This window comes from Polyodon spathula, chromosome 12 (assembly GCF_017654505.1).
Source record: "Polyodon spathula isolate WHYD16114869_AA chromosome 12, ASM1765450v1, whole genome shotgun sequence".
In the NCBI taxonomy this organism is placed as follows: Eukaryota; Metazoa; Chordata; class Actinopteri; order Acipenseriformes; family Polyodontidae; genus Polyodon; species Polyodon spathula.
The window spans coordinates 36,870,092-36,889,138 of NC_054545.1; the positions used below are offsets into that span (position 1 = coordinate 36,870,092).

General features: G+C 44.8%; 1 protein-coding gene across 1 annotated transcript in view; it reads left to right on the forward strand.

Moving 5' to 3' along the window:
* Window positions 1-390: 390 nt before the first annotated feature.
* Window positions 391-19,047, forward strand: part of LOC121324882 (histone-lysine N-methyltransferase, H3 lysine-36 specific-like) — a 20,289-nt gene continuing 1,632 nt past the window's right edge. Inside the window, exons 1-22 of the mRNA XM_041267087.1 lie at window positions 391-586; window positions 2,048-2,973; window positions 5,711-5,849; window positions 6,012-6,184; window positions 6,977-9,260; window positions 9,741-9,856; window positions 10,293-10,584; window positions 11,102-11,223; window positions 11,794-11,886; window positions 12,058-12,106; window positions 12,526-12,659; window positions 12,768-12,911; window positions 13,133-13,256; window positions 13,589-13,789; window positions 14,400-14,579; window positions 15,042-15,198; window positions 15,505-15,710; window positions 16,356-16,468; window positions 17,604-17,873; window positions 17,974-18,090; window positions 18,466-18,607; window positions 18,921-19,027. Of these exons, the coding sequence (XP_041123021.1) occupies window positions 526-586; window positions 2,048-2,973; window positions 5,711-5,849; window positions 6,012-6,184; window positions 6,977-9,260; window positions 9,741-9,856; window positions 10,293-10,584; window positions 11,102-11,223; window positions 11,794-11,886; window positions 12,058-12,106; window positions 12,526-12,659; window positions 12,768-12,911; window positions 13,133-13,256; window positions 13,589-13,789; window positions 14,400-14,579; window positions 15,042-15,198; window positions 15,505-15,710; window positions 16,356-16,468; window positions 17,604-17,873; window positions 17,974-18,090; window positions 18,466-18,607; window positions 18,921-19,027 (6,150 nt within the window). The 5' untranslated portion in view covers window positions 391-525. The remainder of the gene's footprint in view (window positions 587-2,047; window positions 2,974-5,710; window positions 5,850-6,011; window positions 6,185-6,976; window positions 9,261-9,740; window positions 9,857-10,292; window positions 10,585-11,101; window positions 11,224-11,793; window positions 11,887-12,057; window positions 12,107-12,525; window positions 12,660-12,767; window positions 12,912-13,132; window positions 13,257-13,588; window positions 13,790-14,399; window positions 14,580-15,041; window positions 15,199-15,504; window positions 15,711-16,355; window positions 16,469-17,603; window positions 17,874-17,973; window positions 18,091-18,465; window positions 18,608-18,920; window positions 19,028-19,047) is intronic.

Consider the following 19,047-nt stretch of genomic DNA (forward strand, 5'->3'; position numbering starts at 1 on the left):
GTCATAGAGGCAGCCTAAGTGAATTGTTCTTTTGAAACGTTGCATTCTTCTTGTTATTATTATTATTATTAATAATAATAAGAACAAATATATAGCTGCCATGTAAATTATTGTTTCCTCTTCAACGTTTTGTAAACGTAGAATGAAATGCCTAAATAATTTACAATATTGAACTGTGGGTCTTGTCCTGGGAGAAGTAATTTGCACACATAACACAAAAGGGCGTTGTGTAAATCTGGTAATAAAACACCCGTTCTTTGCATCGTTGTGAAGTAGGTGATACTACAGCGTGAGCATTCAGTTTTATTGACATTCTGTAACACTGTGGCCCCCAGTCTCAAATCTATAATAGACTCCATTTTGAGTGTTAAAACGCGCAGAGGGTAGAAGTGCGGACAATGCTTCCTTCACACACGCAACCACAGCACGCCATGCTACGGGATGACACTGGGTTTCGTGGTGGTTAATTTCTCAAGTGGGGTCTTTAAATTTGGACAATATTTCTTATCAAACTTGTAACCTAAGATGGAGGAAGTGACGCCCTGCCTTGGAATAAGGGGACAAATGGAAATGGCGCGCTGTGCTGGTATGGTTATACTAGTTTGAGGGGGGGTATCAGACAAGTACACACAATAAATGCGTTTTACTGAAAAGGAGACGAGCAGAGAGGCACCCGGGGCTTCAAGATAATGCTAGACTATATGCTTTTTAACCGGGTGTCACCCAACCAGTTGAGGTGGTTATCTCAGATTTTGACAGCGTTTTCTTGAACAGTAATGTGCAGTTGTGAGCTGTAGGATTTTGTGATAGATACCGAGACTTTGGTGGTGGTGGGGGGGGGATGGGAAAGCGAGCCGGATTGGCTGCTGTAGAGAGTCAGCCAGGCCAGGGTTTGTAGTATAATCAGGGCAGGTCGGCAGATACGAAACAATCATCATTTATTTAAAAAAAAAACAATAAATAAATAACAATAATATATATAATAATAATAGTACATACGTTTAGAAACAGAAAAAAACAACAGCTTTACATCAAGCGAAACGCTAAGCTAGTGCAATGAAGGCAGTGTGAGAAAGTCATAACTGGGCAGTTCTTATGCTTTTTTTTTAGTGGCTGCCGGTGGAGTGGTTCTAAGTAAAGATATGAGCGCAGGACCCGGGCCTAGTCGCACTGCTGCAGCTAGCGTTTTGCACAGATCCGCTTTCACAAATCGGAAAAAACTAACGTTAGACTTCAAATTTTTAACGATTTTCAACTGATTTTATTGTGCCCGAGGTGTAAATGGTAAGATTTTAGTTGAATTTTAAACTCGGCTGTTTTTTTATATTTGTAAACCTATCGTGTTTTTGTGTGTGTCTGTCAGTCTGTCTGTGCGTGTTTGTCTGTATGTAATGTTATGAACGGGTGAATGTGAGCTTAGTGTCAACTTTGTGATACATTAGTACAGGGTAGACATTTGGTCTTCAGCGTAATTCAATTGCTATTAAATATATTAATAAAATAACTATTTGTGAACGGTGACTATAATTAGATCAGACACAGGTTGGTTCGATAGATTTTTTTATGCTTAGTCAGTCTAGCCGCTGTGCTTTGACGTAACGTGCAGAATCTTCCCCAAAATGATCTGGAAATTGTTTTCTGTTAGGTTTAAAGTTAAACGAAGATTTCTAAATTAAAGTGTACAACATGTAATCAAATTAATTAAAGTAAGATCAATGGGGGGTGGTGGTCATAAATATATATGTATATTTTTTAAATAATTTGTGTGTTTTGTTGCGCTAAACCAATACAAATACATGCCTGTAATTACAATAACAGTACATACATAGTTTCAATAAACTTTAATTGATGGTAGGTGCATTGCTATTACATACGTCCAACCAAGACATAGATTTTTAGGCTAACGTTATTTTTTTCAACAAAAAAAGGTATTTTAGTTAACTATTGTGATTATTATATAATTATTAATTTTAAAGACGGCAAACTTATTTTAATTGCTATTGGAATAAAACAATCTTTATTTTTTGTTTTTGTTTTATTCTGACAGGATGGAGCCATGACACAATGGATCAAACATGTAAACGGAATGTTGGAGAGGTTTTGACTCTTTTCTCCGACCCACTCAAACCGCAGAGACCAGATGGTAACAGCGCCCCCTGTGGAAAAGGGTATGGCGTGGCAGCTGGATTAGACACCGGCTGCGCAATGCAGCTGTCCACCGCCGCTGCGTTTAAAAACGGAGACTCCTATGTGTTCGATCCACAGGAGCCTTCCTCGTGCTACATCCCTCTTCGAAGACTGCAGGACCTGGCCTCTATGGTTAGCCAGCCGGACCTGGGTTTCAAAGATGGAGAGCAGCAGGGGCCTCATGATTTGCACACTCAGGGGTCAGATTTTGGGTCGGTCTCCTGCCGTATTTCCTCCCCTTCACCTTTTAATAGTGGGCCAGACGCTTTATCGAACCATGATTTAGAAAACAGTTGCCCCGCTCCTCGGACTCCTGATTTGAACGCAAACGCAGTCCCGAACGGCTGCCTGCACTTAAAGCCAACTGCGCTTGGGATGAGAACACAGCGTTATAGTGAGCGAGAGGGGGTGGAGGAGGAGGAGGAGGATGGGGAAAGGGTCACTGCAGCAGCACTGAAACACAAAGCAAAGGCAGACAAAAGGAAAACAATTGTTAGCGGCGAGAATTCTTGCAAATCTGGAACTCTAGAAGTCATTGCCGAAAATCCGGACAGCCGCACAGAGGTGCCCAGTAAAACCAGTACACTTGAGCCCAGCTCAGCTGGGATCCACTTGCCTTCTGAGGCATTAAAGGACATGGCCATGTGTGCCACAGATTATTTGGGAAGTGGCGCAGAAGATTCGGGCAGCGACGTGGAAGCGTCCCGGGACTTGGGGGATGACTGTGAGGGAGGAGAGCCGAGGGACAGGACAGAGGCCACATCGGCTACACCTCAGTCCAATTCTGTAAGCCTTTTATTTTGGGTTTACATATTATTATTATTATTATTATTATTATTATTATTATTATTATTATTATTATTATTATTATTGATTCATTTTGGAGCAGCTTGTATGGAGCCTGGAGAGCTCTTTGCTTTGGAATGCACTCTAGGACTTCTGAAAAAATCAGCTGGCCTCTCAATCAGTAGGCCATCCCTTATGGATCTTTATGAGCAGAAGTACCGTAGACAAATAACAAAGGCTAGTACACAAAGCATGCAGACTCTGTGGTGTGCTGGACTGGCTAGTATATACGTCTGTGGTACTTCTGCTTAATGAAATTCCAAGGGGTGGCCTATAGATCTTTGCGGTGGCAAAAAAAGTTATTTATTTCATTCTGGAATTATGGCAGACAATGTACTTTTTGTGATATTTAGTTGCTGTTAAAACAGAGGTGGTCTGTTGCTCAGTTAAGATGGTAGTGGTAGAGAATACGACTTTCATGTGAGGATTGGGAAGTGGAGAATAAAAAACAGGCAAATTGTCACGTACAGTTTAAGATTGTACCTTTGCATTTGTCAAGTGGAAAGAGTTTGCATATTTAACAGTGACAGTGTTAGGGTGACACCTTTTTAGATTAGGATGGTGTTACTGTGTGTACATATACTGCAGAATTATTCCTATTTTTTACTATAACAGCTTTGGTGCAAAATGTACATCCATTCTGTTCTTTGGAACCGTACACAAAGCAGTTCAATTATGTCTGTGTGCAGGTAGACCATTGAAGACACTCACAAAGGTAACCTCGAAGAACTGCAGTACTAATATTGCTTGGAAACCTTTGACCCCCAGGTCAAGGTCTTGGAATGCCAGGCCAATCCTCTACTTTCAGCTCCCATCAAATCCAGACAGTTGCGTTTCACCAGACGGCCGTGCGCGCTTCTGTAAGGCAATAGGTGCACCATTTCTTTAGCATCGGCTTTTATTATGTTAGAAGTATTGGTTCAATCAAACAGATCTGCAGGTAAAATAATGTTTGGAACGTTTGAAGTTGTAGTTCATCATTTGGTAAAGAAACATACAAGATATTTTATTTTATGTTAATGGTATATTTAAAAAAAAAAAAAAAAAAAAAAAAAAAAAAAGAAAAGAAAACTGGTTTGTGGTGGGGTCTGTAAAAGCATGCATAACCTCCTGTTGCTGCAAGTAATACTGGGTTGAGGTCTAACCAAACAAATACCTTCGTGGTGATGCCCATATTTCACATTGTTGTTACCCCCCCACCCTCACTCTTCAGCCCCAACCTACATACAAAATATCTTGCCCCGTTTGTCATCTCAAGTATAAATGCACATTGTGCTCGACATACAACAGGGTTCTGGATGTTAAGTGTATGTATACAGTAGGTTTGCATTTGCATATGATCTTATAAATTACCCTTGAGTATTGTTCCTGACTGGAAGTGCATTTCTGTGATTTACTAGGTGAGGGGGCCTGCAGGATTCAGTGTGTGCATAATGGTCTGTTTGAATGTCTTGCATAATTGAAGCTGTGCTGCAAAATGATCGTATCTTGTGCAGTATGGAGCTCAGAGTTTATTTCCCCCCCTCTCCATGTGAAATGTACTCCGTATACCGTCCACAAGCTGATCATAAACGTATAGTCTGTATTGGGGATGGTTCAGTTCGAGAACAATTTGCAAAATGTCAAACATTTATTCAACTGATAACGTCCAAACGTGTGTACAACTGAGCTTGGACTTCGACCCACACTGAAACAAACAAACAAAGTTTAGTAACACACATCCAGATGAAGTCTTCTGGCTAATCAGCTTTGTAGTTCTATATGTGCTGCTTCTAAAAATATGTGCTTAGTGTGCATATCTCAGAAATGTACAACACTACTGCAGAGACACTGTATCTATATTTAACAGTTCATCAGTGCTGCAGTTCATAAGAAAGTGTTCTTTTGTAAAAAGAAAAGAAACTAATATTGTTGCAGAAAATACAAAAAAGGTTTTGTGACGTCGGTGTGTTATTTTCTTTTGAGACGCACAAATAGTGAGTTTAAGCATTGGGTTCAATTCTTTGTGCATGTGGCCCCTGTCTGATTCAATCAAAGCCTTATCATAGTAAGAATAGCCTGTCTTCTTGCTGTGTCATTCACATGTAGACTGCACTGTAGCTTTCACTGGGGAGAGCATTGCTTGCACTGGGGGAGGACCTGCTATTGTGAATTTGTATATCCCCAAAACAGACTGGTAGTCTGGCAAATCCAAGGAACATAATCAGTAAAGTCAAGACACTTGATATGATTGGATATTGTCAGAGTCTGTAATACAAAAAAAAAAAAAAAAAAACCCAACCCCCCCCCCCCCCCCAAAAAAAAAAAAAAAAAAAAAAAAACACCAAAAAAACGGTATTGGTTAGTTGTACCACAGTATGGTCAAACCTGAGAGGGGAAGACCAGGGCTGCAGAGGATTGCAATATCTGAAAGGTGTCAATAGATGCATACAGTAATCTGTGCCCTAAATGCATGCTGTAGTGCTCACTTTGCAGGGTGTTTCATACAATGCAGTCTTTAATATCTGGATGTGGAGGAAAAGCAGTTGTGTATTTATTTGGTAATTTGTTTTTTTTTTTTTTGGTGCTCTTGCAATAAGCTAGTGCTGCTCTAAGAGGGTTGAGGATTTGCTGACGGCTCCCCCCCCCCCCCCCCCCCCCCCCCCCACCCCCAACCCCCCCCCCCCCCCCATTTCAGGGCTGCAGTCCGAAGAAGAAGCCCGTTCCGGTGGCGTACGAGCTTGGTGACCTGGTGTGGGCCAAGTTCAACCGCCGGCCCTGGTGGCCATGCAAGATCTGCTGTGACCCTCTGCTCAACACCTACTTCAGGATGAAAGGTAGGGCTCGTCGCTACAGTGAAAGTATTCTCATGAGCCTCTACTCTTTAAAATCCCCCCGGCTTGTCTGCGTCTTCCACACTGATCACTTGCAGCCTTGTGACACGGTGATTGTACCCACGCCCTGTAGGCTAATCCGCACTGTGTTCCCTGTGCTTGCAGAGCCCAGTCGCAGACCCTGCCGCCAGTACTTCGTTCGCACGTACGGGGAGATCCTGGACCAGGCCTGGGTGGTGGGGAGAGCCACCTTCCCTTTCAAGGGGCGCCACCAGTTCGAAGATCTGCCTGTGCTGCGCAGGAGGGGCAAGCAGAAGGAGGAGAACTACAAATACACAGTAAAGAAAATATTAATTACAATACAAAAATAATGCATGCTCTCTCTATCTCTCTCGGGAAGAAAAGCCCACTCGTGCAATGGCAAAATTGTTATTCAAATAACATACAAATCTTAACCCTTTGCAGTCCATTTATTCAGAGCTTGTCAGGCACGTCGGGTCTAATTTATTTTCACATGCACTGTTTATTTTACCCGCACTGTTTTAATTTTTTTTTTTTTCAGACTAAAACAGGTTTAAAAAAAACTACATCAGTACTGCATCTCTAGCCAAGCCCAACCCCTTGTTTGCATACCTCTTTATAGACGTGCATACTGATAAATGCTCTCCTGATCACTCGTTTTATCACCAAACTCCTCAATAGTGCGATCCAAGTCATTATTTTATTTTATTTTATTTTATTAAGTCAGTATTGCTCCTATTGGTCTCACTCAACTATTGAATGGTTTTCTATGCTTTTTTCTGGAGAAAAAACGACTAGAAACCTGTGCTTTACGTCTTTTTGATGATGTTCGATAGGGTCTGACTTCGGACTGGAAAGGGAAAATCGTAATGTCAGACCTGGTTAATCTTGTTTTATGTTTGTTGCATGTGTTTTTTTTGTTTGTTTTTATTTTAAATTGATGGTAATTTCAAATTTAAGGGTGAAAAATTATTGCTGAGAAAAAGGTTTTATAAAAAATATAAATTGGGAGGTTTGATTATATAATTTGCTCTTCTCGTTAGTTAAAGCTTACTTGGTTACTAAGGTCGATCTGTCTGTCTGTCTGTCTGTCTTCCTTCTCTCTTTAGATCCCGACTCGGTTCTTGCCAGTTTGGGAGGCCAGTGTGGTCGAAGCGGAGGCCACTCTTCCTGAACCACAGAGGAAATTCATTGGCAACTCCTCTGCGAAGACTACTGACCTCCAACCTGTATCTGTGAAAGAAGAGGAAACAACTCTAACGAGCCCCCAGAGCACTGCCGGGCCCCCCGAACCCTCCGCGTCAGCGCAGCTGCCCAGTGGAAAACCACATCCTCCCAAGAGGCCCAATCGGAAGAAGGAGGGCGGCACCAAGACTCCGCGGGTCCGAAAGAAGCCTGCTGACTCCTGCAAAGCCTCCAGTGGCTCTAAAGAAGCCGAGACATCGTGGAAGCTGGCAGCAGCGGTGGCCAAGGCAGTCTCCACTGGGCCCAATGACACCCTTCCTGCTGACTGCCCCTATTCAGATATTGATTCTGTACCGAGGATCCTTTGTCCGAAGGTTTCAGAATGCACCCCTGCACTTGAGCCGGTCCAGCTGCCTCCTATCCCGCTGGACACCCCCACGACGGAGATCAGGAAGCTTGCCTTGCGGCAGAGACGCAAGCGCGTGTCGGTGAGGAGGCTGCCAAGAGGTTTGGCTGTCAATGCCACCAGCACAGGCTCGGACTCGGAGAACAGCTCGTTTGAGGGCTCGCTGTTGTGTCCCGCGAGCGCAGGACTGTGCGATTTGTCTGGGAAATCCAGCAGCCAGCGGGCCAGGTGCCTCCCTGCCAGCAATAGACTTACGACGAGGGCGCTGAAGGCTATGGAGGACGCAGGAGCTGAAAAGCACGTTGTTGGCTGCAGAAACTTTGAATTGTCTAACTGGGAGGCGGAGAAGAACTTTGCATCCGCTGAAGGTCCTATGGAAAGCTTGGCTTCCGCAAGTAGCTTCAAACAAGTGGGCAAAATCGACACTTCAGAGACAGTCTGCAAAGACATGACGCAGCAGAGCACGCTGGGGGAAATGCATGCTGCTTTATCAGAGAGAAACAACACTGTGCTTCCGAATGGGCCCCGCACAAAACCAGAGGGAGAGAGCTGGCTAGATTTCAAAGAGCCCGGTGACTGGGTGCCACTGTCGGAGGACACAATGGCCCGGGTGACTGCCCTGGTGAAGAGGGAAAACGGCCTCCAGGAAAGCTCTTCCTCCTGCATCTCCCCTTCCTCATCCTCTTCCCCCTCTCCCTCCTCCAACCCTGCAGACATTGAGAGCACTGTTGTCAAACAAGTCCTCTCGTTCCACTCTCTTAAGAAAGAGGACGGCGGGTCAGACAAGCCTGATACATTCAGCCCAGACTCCAACTACAAGTACAGCACGTGGCTGATGCTGTGGAAGGGCATGCATGACAGCCGAGCTAGGGAAGGGTCTCCGATGCTTGTGGGGCAGAGCGTTGGTACCTCTCACAGTACACCTCCCGTCATCCCTCAGACTACCCCTCCCAACACCCCTCCAAAACATAGCGCACTGCCCGCTGGGCTGTCTCTCTCTTCCACTGCTGGAGGAAATAAAAGACACGAAGGGAGATCGGAGGAGATCACGCCGGCTATGTGGGGGAAGAAAATGACAACCAGGGTGAGAAACAGGCAGAGCAGCCTGCAGGGGCTGGTACAGACACAGTTTCCCAGTAAAGTATTACCAGCCCAGGGAAATGGCTCCAGCGCCAACGTCAAACGAGCCCGACCCAGGCCTCCTTCACAGAAATGGCTGGATCCTAAGGTGGGGGGAGGTGGCTCGGACGACACAGGTAGGAGCAGCAGCAGTGTTATGAAAGTCCGCGATGAATACGGGCGGTTCAGGAAAGGCTCGGCGACAGCAGCAGCCAGGAGGCGGAGTCACAACACTGTGCCTTTGGAACTGGCCGAGCACGCTTACGGGAAAGACTGCACGCGAGCACACAGCGACGTGAAACGGGGCGGGGGCTCCTCTCTCCTCTGGGAGCGCTCCTGGACCCAGTCTCCAGCTGGGGCCTCCGAGGACTGCGGACCTGCCGTTATAAACCGCGTGGCCCCTAAGAAGCGCTGGCAGAAGTTTGACCACGGCTCTGATAAAGCGGTCGGGAAGGAGGGTGCGTGTGAGGGGGAGGAGATAGAGGAGATAGAGAAGTTTGAGGGCGGAGAGACGGAGGTGCCTTTTGAGCTGAGCGGGGGCTGTGAGGGGGGTCCGGGTCACATCTTGGGACCTGCCAAGGCTTCCCAACCAAAGAAAGGGGACGGCAAGCTGGCAGGCGCTCAGACAGACACTAATAAGACACCTCCGACTGGCGGAGAGGAGAAGGATGTCTCGCTGTCAGGTAACAGGGCCTTCTGTATTAAAAACAATTTATGATCAGAACAAGCCCTTTTTAGATTCCATTTAAGTATAAGAATAAAATGAATTCATATTTATCATGTTGGTAACCACTCAGAAAACCTATGCACTTCAATAAAGTGAGAGTACAATATTTATATGAATGTGAGACTTCATGTGTTACAACACTGTGTGTCTGGAATAGACTGTGAATGAATACTGAATATTAAATGCGGTGTGTAGTTACTACTGTATAAACACCAGGACCAAGATCTGCATTTCACATGCACTTTTTAAACATTAAACTAATAGTACACTCCATTTGAGAACCAGAGGTTTTGGGTACTTGGAGAGCAATAAACTTTCTTAGTAGAATAATTCTGAAATAAAGACAGCACTTTGTTTTACTGGTAAGAGGAAATGTGGAATCTGCTGGATTGAAGTGGGTTTTAAGAGATTTGTCTCACATACTATAACCACGCAGCACACTTGGAAAGTAAGCGACGTAGGAAACCCAGCAAGAGACTCCTGGAGTGGACTGAGGAGAGTGAGACTGGAGTGAAGAAGCAGCAGAGAAAAGGGTCTGAGCAGAGCGGCAAGGTTAGAACAATTGGGGGGGAAAAATAAATAAAAAAAAGATATATATATATATATATATATATATATATATATATATATAATATATATAAAATAAGTTTTCTTCCTTTCTTTCTACCTGTATTCTTATTCACTGTTCTTATCTGTCTTATTGGATGAATCATGTGTTCATATCCCCCTCAGTCGCTGTGTGTGCAGTTGTACCATGTTAAGTTTCTTATAAACTATATCTTTTCTCCAACTCCCATAGAGTTTACACAAAGTATTAAAATGTCAAAAAATTGAATAAAAAACAGTGTGACCGAAGGGGATATAAAAGTAGAAACTAATGATGATGAGGGGGAGTAGTCTAGTTTCATTACTGTTGGCATCAGCGATGGGTAGAAAAGCTGTGACGGTGAAGAAGTCTTGTACTCACCTTTATGATTGCATTCATTAGACTGGAGAGAAAGAGAACAGTAGAGAAGCAGCAAGCGAGAAGCTTTCACTGGTGACATCTGCGCAGGAAGAGCTACACACTGCAACCCCAGAGCACCATGCGCTGTCCACACAGCGGCCATGCGGCATAGAGGAACAGGCTCCACCCCAGGATGGGCATGTCCCGCCCCCAGATACACTGACTCCACCCCCAGAGGCCCTGTCACCTGCAAAAGAGACCCAGAAAACAGAGCTGGACCTTGCCTCTCCCGAGTCCTGCCCCCTGGAATCCGGGCAGCAGTCTCCACAGTCAGGTGAGAGCTTGTGAAAGGCTGGAGCAACCATACCTGATGCAAGCATGCATTGGTTCATTTACATATAGTGCTTACAGAGTCTGGGGTAAAAGGACAAAAATATTTTTTAAACATATATATTTAAACATATATTTTTAAAATATTATATTTTTAAAAACACATATCTTCCAATGCAGGATTTATTTAACCCCCATTGTGCATTTAAAGCTGAATGTACCATTGAACCGCTCCCGGTACTGTCAGCAGAGTTTAACATTGGAAATGCGCTCTCTCTACATGGGTAGGCTTTTAATGGAGTGTATCTCCTCTTCACCTTGACATGGAAAGTACTTTTGTTGCATTATCCTAATAGTGTTCTTTCATATATTTGATTTGGTATTGTTCCATCAGTTTGATAAAGTGCCTTTGGGCTGTTGATGGCTGCAATGCACTGGAAGAATAGCCCTCTTAATATTAACGCAGTAAGGAAAGGTACAGTAGAAGCGTTTTGAATAGTTCAACACATTTTTTTTTATAGAGTGCCAAGAGAGGAAGAGGCTTCGGAAACCCACTAAAAAGATTCTGGAGTGGACCATCGATGTGGAGTCTATCTTAATTCCAAAGAAAAAACCAAGGGAGGATCGTCGCAGCTCCCAAAAGGTAATTTCCTATTCTGTCGTTCAGCAAGTCAAAACCGATGCTTCTAGCCTGTTAAGCCTGCTATCTCTGAGACCATTTGAGATACTGACTAATATTTGCATGTGCCGGTGCCACTGACCTGCTGTGGTGCTTCAGTAACACACTGATAAACCACCGGCCATTCAGTGATACAGACCCACAGTTTGAAATGGTTTCTTTACAGGTGCATCATATCCAGTTTACACAATACCCTTCTAAAAGTTTCCCACAGTGAAAGCATAGCAAAGTATAATAAAGCATAGGTAAGGCAAACAAAAGTAGAATATGGCAAATACATATAAAAAGCATAGGGAGGAAACAGCAGAGTTAGCACACAGATTTGCTGTGGTAAACTTTTCTAAGGGTGTTTACAAGCTATTCAAGCAGACATCCACTTCCATTCTGCCCCTGAGGATGTTTAGTTTGGGTTCACATGCAATGTTGCCTTTTTTTTTTTTTTTTTTTTTTTTTAAGAAATTCTGCTACATAAACATCCCATTTTTATCGTTTTTATTTTGTCCCATTGCTTCCACTTTTTCCCTTGGTGGTCAGGAGTGTAGTGAACAAGGTACCAGGGAGGAGGAGGAGGAGGAGGAGGAGGAGGAGGCAGCAGGGGGGCAAGACAGTCATGAAAAACAGCAAGAGGTGAGAGCAGGAGTGGAACAAACTACAAAGGAGGGTAAAGCAAGTACAATTACACACGCGGCACAATCGAAAGGCCATGTGTGCGACGCTGAACACAGCATTGTGAAACTGCTGCCACTGCCGAAGCATGATGTGGAGCGTGCTATTAATCTCTTGCTGTGTTTTTTAAAGGACAAGCCCATGAAGAAGAGCGTTTCCTCGTCTCCAGGACTCTGTTCAGGTGAGTAAGACTCGCCTCCCTGCAGCAATTGTCAGGAGTGTTAATGGATTAGAGTTTAAACATTGTCCATCTTTAATGAGTTTTACTTAAACATTTAACTGTTCTCAAAAATAAGCTGTTCGCCACAGTTTGTACATGGTAGTTGGTGTGCAGTGCAGGCTAATTTATTTCACAGTCAAAGTCTTTTATTTATTTGAATATATGTAATTTATAAAAAAGGGATGGTGGGCCTTCTGATGCCTTTTGGATCTAAACATTACTGGTATGCTGAAGTTTAACCATTTTAAAAGTGTTTCAATCCTGTATGCTAAACATTAAATGGAGGCTAAACCCTCTTGTGGTTGTTTCTATGGGGCTAGCTTATGTGCGTGCAGCTAGACGTTTCCATTAACAGCTGTCCTGTACCTCCACATCCTCAGCACTGCACCCCGATCGAAACAACAAGAGGAGGAGGCGGGTTTCCTCCCCTGTGTTGCACAAGAAAAGTTCCCCCAGCGCCTCCGAGGAAGAGGGGGGTCTCAGGGAATCCACTGAGGCAGCTCCCGAGCCTCGGGTAATACTCCACGTTTCTCTCTCTATATAATTTGCCTCTATCCTATGGATATGACTGAAGCTTCCCTGCTCCCCACTAACGCCCCTTCTCCTCTCTGTGTTTCCTCAGATCTGCTCCTCTGGACAGCCTTGTGAAGACAGCGCTGTGACAGTGAAAGAGGAGGTCTTCCAGTGCGAGCTGGGGGTCCCGACCAATAAGAAGCCTCCAGGAGAGAAAGGTGGCGCCGCTTCCATGAAGGAGAATGTGTGCCAGGTAAGGGGGTGGGGACTGGAGGGCAGTGGGTGTGGTTAGAAGGAATGGGCTGAATGAAGGGGGGGGCTGTATAGAAAGTGGCAGGTTATAGCTCCTCCCACATCTTCATTCATTGAGGGGGAGGGAGAAACTGCACAATAGGCATGAAAAGAAAGAAGCAGTTTGAAAGAACAGGTTGGTCAGTAAGATTTGAACGGTTGCTTGTGTGATTCCCCTGGCAGGTGTGTGAGAAGCCCGGAGAGCTTCTGCTGTGTGAGAGCCAGTGCTGCGGGGCATTCCACCTGCAGTGCATCGGCCTGTCGGAGATGCCTAAGGGGAGGTTCATCTGCAACGAATGCACTTCTGGTCAGTCTCTGCCGTTTCATCTATCTGGGGCTTTGCTTTGACATTTTACAACTAGTTACCCATTGTGATGATACAGTGAACGCCAAAAAAAAAATTACTTAATGTACATGCTTCTGAATTCCATATTACTGATATTAAGTCTTGATTTATTTTATATATTTTTTATATGCTTTATGTGCTCCATTTCCCGGGCCGGATACAAATTTAGTAATGTGTTGTTTTTTTTCCTTTTTTTTTCTTTTTTTGTGCATGCTGTTGAAAGAGAATGTTTTGTATATTATGCTTTTGCATAGTGCTGTCCAAACTGTCCTGTGTGCTTTGTATCTGTGCAGGGATCCACACCTGCTTCGTGTGTAAGAAGCCTGGGCCGGACGTGAAGCGGTGCATTATTCCAGTGTGCGGCAAGTTCTACCACATGGACTGCATCACCAAGCACGCCCCGACCGTGCCCCAGAACCACAGCTTCCGCTGCTCCCTGCACGTCTGCCTGTCCTGCTACATCACCAACCCTGCGAACCCCTCCATCTCCAAGGGTAAGAGCCCCAGGAGTGTCTGCAGACAGGGTGGAAATAAGACCCATTGTATAGCAGTTACACCCATTCCAGAGGTTAATACAAGCTTCATTAGTCACAGTGTATAGGTATCAAGCTCACGTGTGTCTTATTAAACTTAATATTAAAAATAAGAAAAACAGGGATGGATCAAACTGCTGTGCAATGAGAGTCTTATTTCCAGCCCTAATAGGTAGCATGCCTGTCTCTCAGCTGCAAAGGGAACTGGCTTGGAATCTAGCCTAGACATTGTTTGTAGAGATACAGTCTTTGATGTAGGATCAGTGCCTGGATAGGAGACGAGAAGAATCTTAATTGGCTCTGGTAGCTGTGTAAGAGAGCTCAGTGTGTTCTGACACAGGGACGTAACTTGTCTTTTAGTGCCGTTGGTTTTATGGTTAATGGTGAAAAATAAAGTCAAAGTAATATTAAAAGGAGTACTAACATGTTAAGCAAATATAATAAAGACCATGCTCTGTAGCTGTGTAACAATATTCTCTTGTGTTTGTTGAGTCTCTGACTGTCTGTGGAACCTGATGGTTCACAGCAGCTGGAGTCAGCAGCCTCAGTCCCAGTTCTCTGTGTTCCACAGGACGCTTGACCCGCTGTGTGCGCTGTCCCGTGGCGTACCACGCCAACGATTACTGTATGGCTGCCGGGAGCGTGATCCTGGCCAACAACAGCTTCCTGTGTCCCAACCACTTCACCCCACGCAAGGGCTGCCGCAACCATGAGCACGTCAATGTCAGCTGGTGCTTCGTCTGCTCTGAAGGTGAGTGCGAGCGCAGGCACTTTGTAGGGGCTGGGAAGTTCATGCATATATCCCGATAAATAATATCGCATGCTTTTTTTTTCTTCCTTGCTGGGTCTCTGTGTAAGTGTTTTGCTAAACCAGTTTCCTGGTTTTGTAGGGATTGCTTAAATGTTAGTAGGTGTGTGTAGTAGTAGTATTGTTGTTATTATTATTATTATTTCGCTTAGGGGGGGTGTTTGAAACTGATCCTTGCTTGCTGGTATATTTCCTCAGTTTGTGTGTGGGGATGGGGTATGTTGGGGGAGGGGTTTGCTATGCTAACGTGTATTCCAGTGTATTTTTCTTGCAGTGTTTGTCTAGCTGTGTGTTGTTTGGTACTTTGTATTTTTGCTAAAGCAGGAATTTTCCCATGCTCCCGGCGCTGGCTGCTCAGTTCGATTCCCTCTCTTCTCATCTGCTCTTCTTCCTCCCTCCCTACAGGGGGCAGTCTGCTGTGCTGCGAGTCATGTCCTGCTGCCTTCCACCGGGAGTGTCTGAACATCGACATGCCGGAGGGCAGCTGGTTCTGTAACGACTGCCGGGCTGGGAAGAAGCCTCACTACAAGGAGGTGGTGTGGGTCAAAGTGGGGCGCTACAGGTCAGCAAGCTCTTCTTCACCAGACTGGGGAAAACAGAACAGGCATAGAAATGAGATTCCCTATTGCATGGCAATTTCAAAAGCTATAAAAGCTCAAGAGTGTCTTATTGAACCTGTATTAAAATCAGAATGGAACAAACTGCTAGGCAATGAGTCTTATTTCCATTCCTGTATAACCAGCGCAGAACTGCACAGTGTCCTATTGCTTAGCTTTGTACATTTTCAAATCGATCACATTAATATTATTATTGTTGTTATTGTTATTATTATTATTATTATTATTACTACTAATAATAATAATCCAAGGTGGTGGCCTGCCGAGGTGAGCCATCCCCGGAACATCCCAGCCAACATCCAGCGCATGAAGCACGACATCGGCGAGTTCCCTGTGCACTTCTTCGGCTCCGACGACTACCTGTGGACCTATCAGGCGCGTGTCTTCCCGTACATGGAGGGGGATGCCAGCAACAAGGACAAGATGGGGAAGGGTGTGGACCCCACCTACAAGAAAGGTACGGGTCGGAGCGCTGAAATCCCCACTGCACTAGGAGTGGGTGGAGCATTCCGCAGGTTTAACGGTTATGCGGCTGGTTTCATAGAACAAGATTCACACGTTTCTCGGACTGCATTATCTAAAGTAACACAGGCTAGTCCAAGAGTAATCTTAATAGAGTTAGTGAATCCAGGCAGTGATGAAGCATTTTACTGCTTAGGACCTCAATGGAGATTAACTGATCCACTAAACAATTACAAAGGTCATGGTTGTAACAAAGACTGGAAAGGCACAGAGTTGCACATCTCCGCCCTGTACTGACAGTATTCTTATGGTATGTTATTTTAAAGGTGAACACACGTTTTATAAAGAGATTTTTTTCGTGAAATAGAAACGCATGCCTATTCATTCCTCTTGAAACTTCTCATAGTTTACAAAGATTTCCTTTAATGAGTTCTGTGAAAAGTAAATGTTGTTCTTTTGGTAATTTCTCTGCGATGAATACAGCTGGTTAGTCACTCTGAGTAAGTTCTCATTTACTACACGCTTGGATAAAACTGTGCAAATGTAGCTGTTGACTGCTCCCACGCATTTCCACAAACGTGACAGGACTCCAGTTCCTCAGAATGCCTCTTCCCTCGTGTTAGTTTCTTTCTCTCCCCAGCTCTGCAAGAGGCTGCAAAGAGGTTCCACGAGCTGCAAGCAGAGAAGGAAATGAGGCAGCTACAGGAGGACCGGAGAAACGACAAGAAACCCCCTCCTTATAGACACATCAAGGTCGGCACAGTGGACTTGGTGTAGATGACTGGTCTTGATCAGTGATTGCTTGTGTTGTGTATTGTTTGCTGGTGTTTATGATGATTTGATCCTGTTCTTCTTGTTTCAGCAGTGTCCAGTTAGTGACCAGCCCTGACACAGGTTTATTACAGTTTATTGTCCTGTCCTATCACTGTGTTAAAAACATACAAACAGCCAGTACCCACAAGGTGTTTTGTGCACAGCAGTTTTCTGAGTTTAGCATTGCTGCCTCTCTCTTACTATCGTCTCTGGCTTTTGTTGTACACGTGTTTTTTTACTACTGAATTTACTGAGGATGGCATTGGTTTAATGTCTACAGGCCTTCACAAGTTTCCAGTAGAATGTACAGACATGAACAAGTTTCATACACTGAGGTGGTGTATTTGTGGGGGGTCACCAGTTTTGTTCAGTAAATAAGTGTGATGGTTTATCAGTTAGATTAGGGGATTGCTGCTGTTTGTTTATTAGAGATTTTAATTATTTTTTTTGGAGTTTCAGTGTTTCTCTACAAGAACCTTCAAGTGGTCTTTTCAATTAATCTAAACACCGCCATCGTTTAAATCATTAGAATAGGGTTGACTGGGAAAACCAACACAGGATGCCATATTTGGCCCTAATTTCACATTTGAACGTGGCAGTGCTGTTTTGATCAATTGAATTGACCCCCAAAGTCTTCAGCATCACTGCTGGTACTGTTGCTAACATGGGTCTGTGTGTGTGTGTGCGCGCGCATGTGTGTCTGTGTGCGCATGTATGTGTGTCTGCGTGTGCGCATGTATGTGTGTCTGCGTGTGCATGTATGTGTGTCTGCGTGTGCATATGTATGTGTGTCTGCGTGTGCATATGTATGTGTGTCTGCGTGTGCATATGTATGTGTGTCTGCGTGTGCATATGTATGTGTGTCTGCGTGTGCACATGTATGTGTGTCTGCGTGTGCGCATGTATGTGTGTCTGCGTGTGCATATGTATGTGTGTCTGCGTGTGCGCATGTATGTGTGTCTGCGTGTGCGCATGTATGTGTGTCTGCGTGTGCGCATGTATGTGTGTCTGCGTGTGCGCATGTATGTGTGTCTGCGTGTGCATATGTATGTGTGCGCTCTGCTCTGTGTCGCAGGTGAACCGGCCGATGGGGAAGGTGCAGATCTTCACAGCAGACATGTCTGAGATCCCGCGCTGTAACTGCAAGGCGACGGATGAGAATCCCTGCAGCCTGGACTCGGAGTGCATCAACCGCATGCTGATGTACGAGTGCCACCCCCAGATGTGCCCGGCCGGGGACCGGTGCCAAAACCAGAGCTTCACCAAGCGCCTCTACCCAGAGCTGGAGATCTTCAGGACCCTGGCCAGGGGCTGGGGCTTGCGCTGCAAGAGCGACCTCAAAAAGGTAATGTGCAGACCTCTGTTTGTTTAATATAGGTTGTTCTTTTTTTTTTTTTTATCGTGTTCTATAACGAGACATGATTCCAACCCTTTTTAATCCCCAGGGTGACTTTGTGAATGAGTATGTGGGGGAGGTGATCGATGAAGAGGAGTGCCGAGCGAGAATCAAACACGCTCAGGAGCTCGACATCTTCAACTTCTACATGCTCACCCTGGACAAGGTGAGAGCCCTGCCGCCACCCGGCTCATTCACAGCTCTCAGTGCTGCTTTGTGTTGCTGTGCTTTCCTTAGGAGTTATTCTATCAATATCTACTTTTTAATATAGCTCGGAGTTCTGTTTCACTTAATGTAGCATTTATGCAAGATATTTTAATTGTCTTTTTATGCTTTTGACATTAGTATTTCGATTTGTTTACTAGTATTGTAACATTAAGATTATTCCCCCCCCCCCCCCCCCCCCCAAAAAAAAAAAAAAAAACATAAAACAAGAGTTATGCAAATTGCAAATTTGAGTAAATACCTTGATAAATGTGGCACCAATCTTGTCGCAAATTCAGCTTGCTGTAGTATTTTTTTTGTTGTCCTCTCTTCTCAGGATCGTGTCATCGATGCTGGCCCGAAAGGAAATCACTCCCGCTTCATGAACCACAGCTGCCAGCCCAACTGCGAAACACAGAAATGGACCGTGAACGGGGACACCAGGGTCGGCCTCTTCGCTCTTGCAGAGATCCCCTCTGGTGAGAGACACGAACACAAAGCTACAGTCTTCTCCCGTCTCTCTTACTCTCCTCTACCGTCTTCTCTTTTCCAAACCAGTGTTCCCACTTAGACCTTCTGTAACCAGTGCCGGTCACACTTGTGCCAGGTTAGGGTGTAATGCTTGCAAATGCACACATTGCATGCATTACACTTCAAGATATCATCCTTCAGACTCTGCCGTAGGTATACAAAATTAAACTGGTTTAAACATTGAAGACATATTACAGTTGAAACACGCTCGCACATCCTACATCTCATAACCTGCTAGTAATGCTTGAACTTACCTTCAAGGCACGGAGCTCACCTTCAACTACAACCTGGAGTGTCTGGGGAACGGCAAGACTGTGTGTAAGTGTGGCTCCCCCAACTGCAGTGGCTTCCTGGGAGTGAGACCAAAGGTAGTTTTCTTTTAATTTTT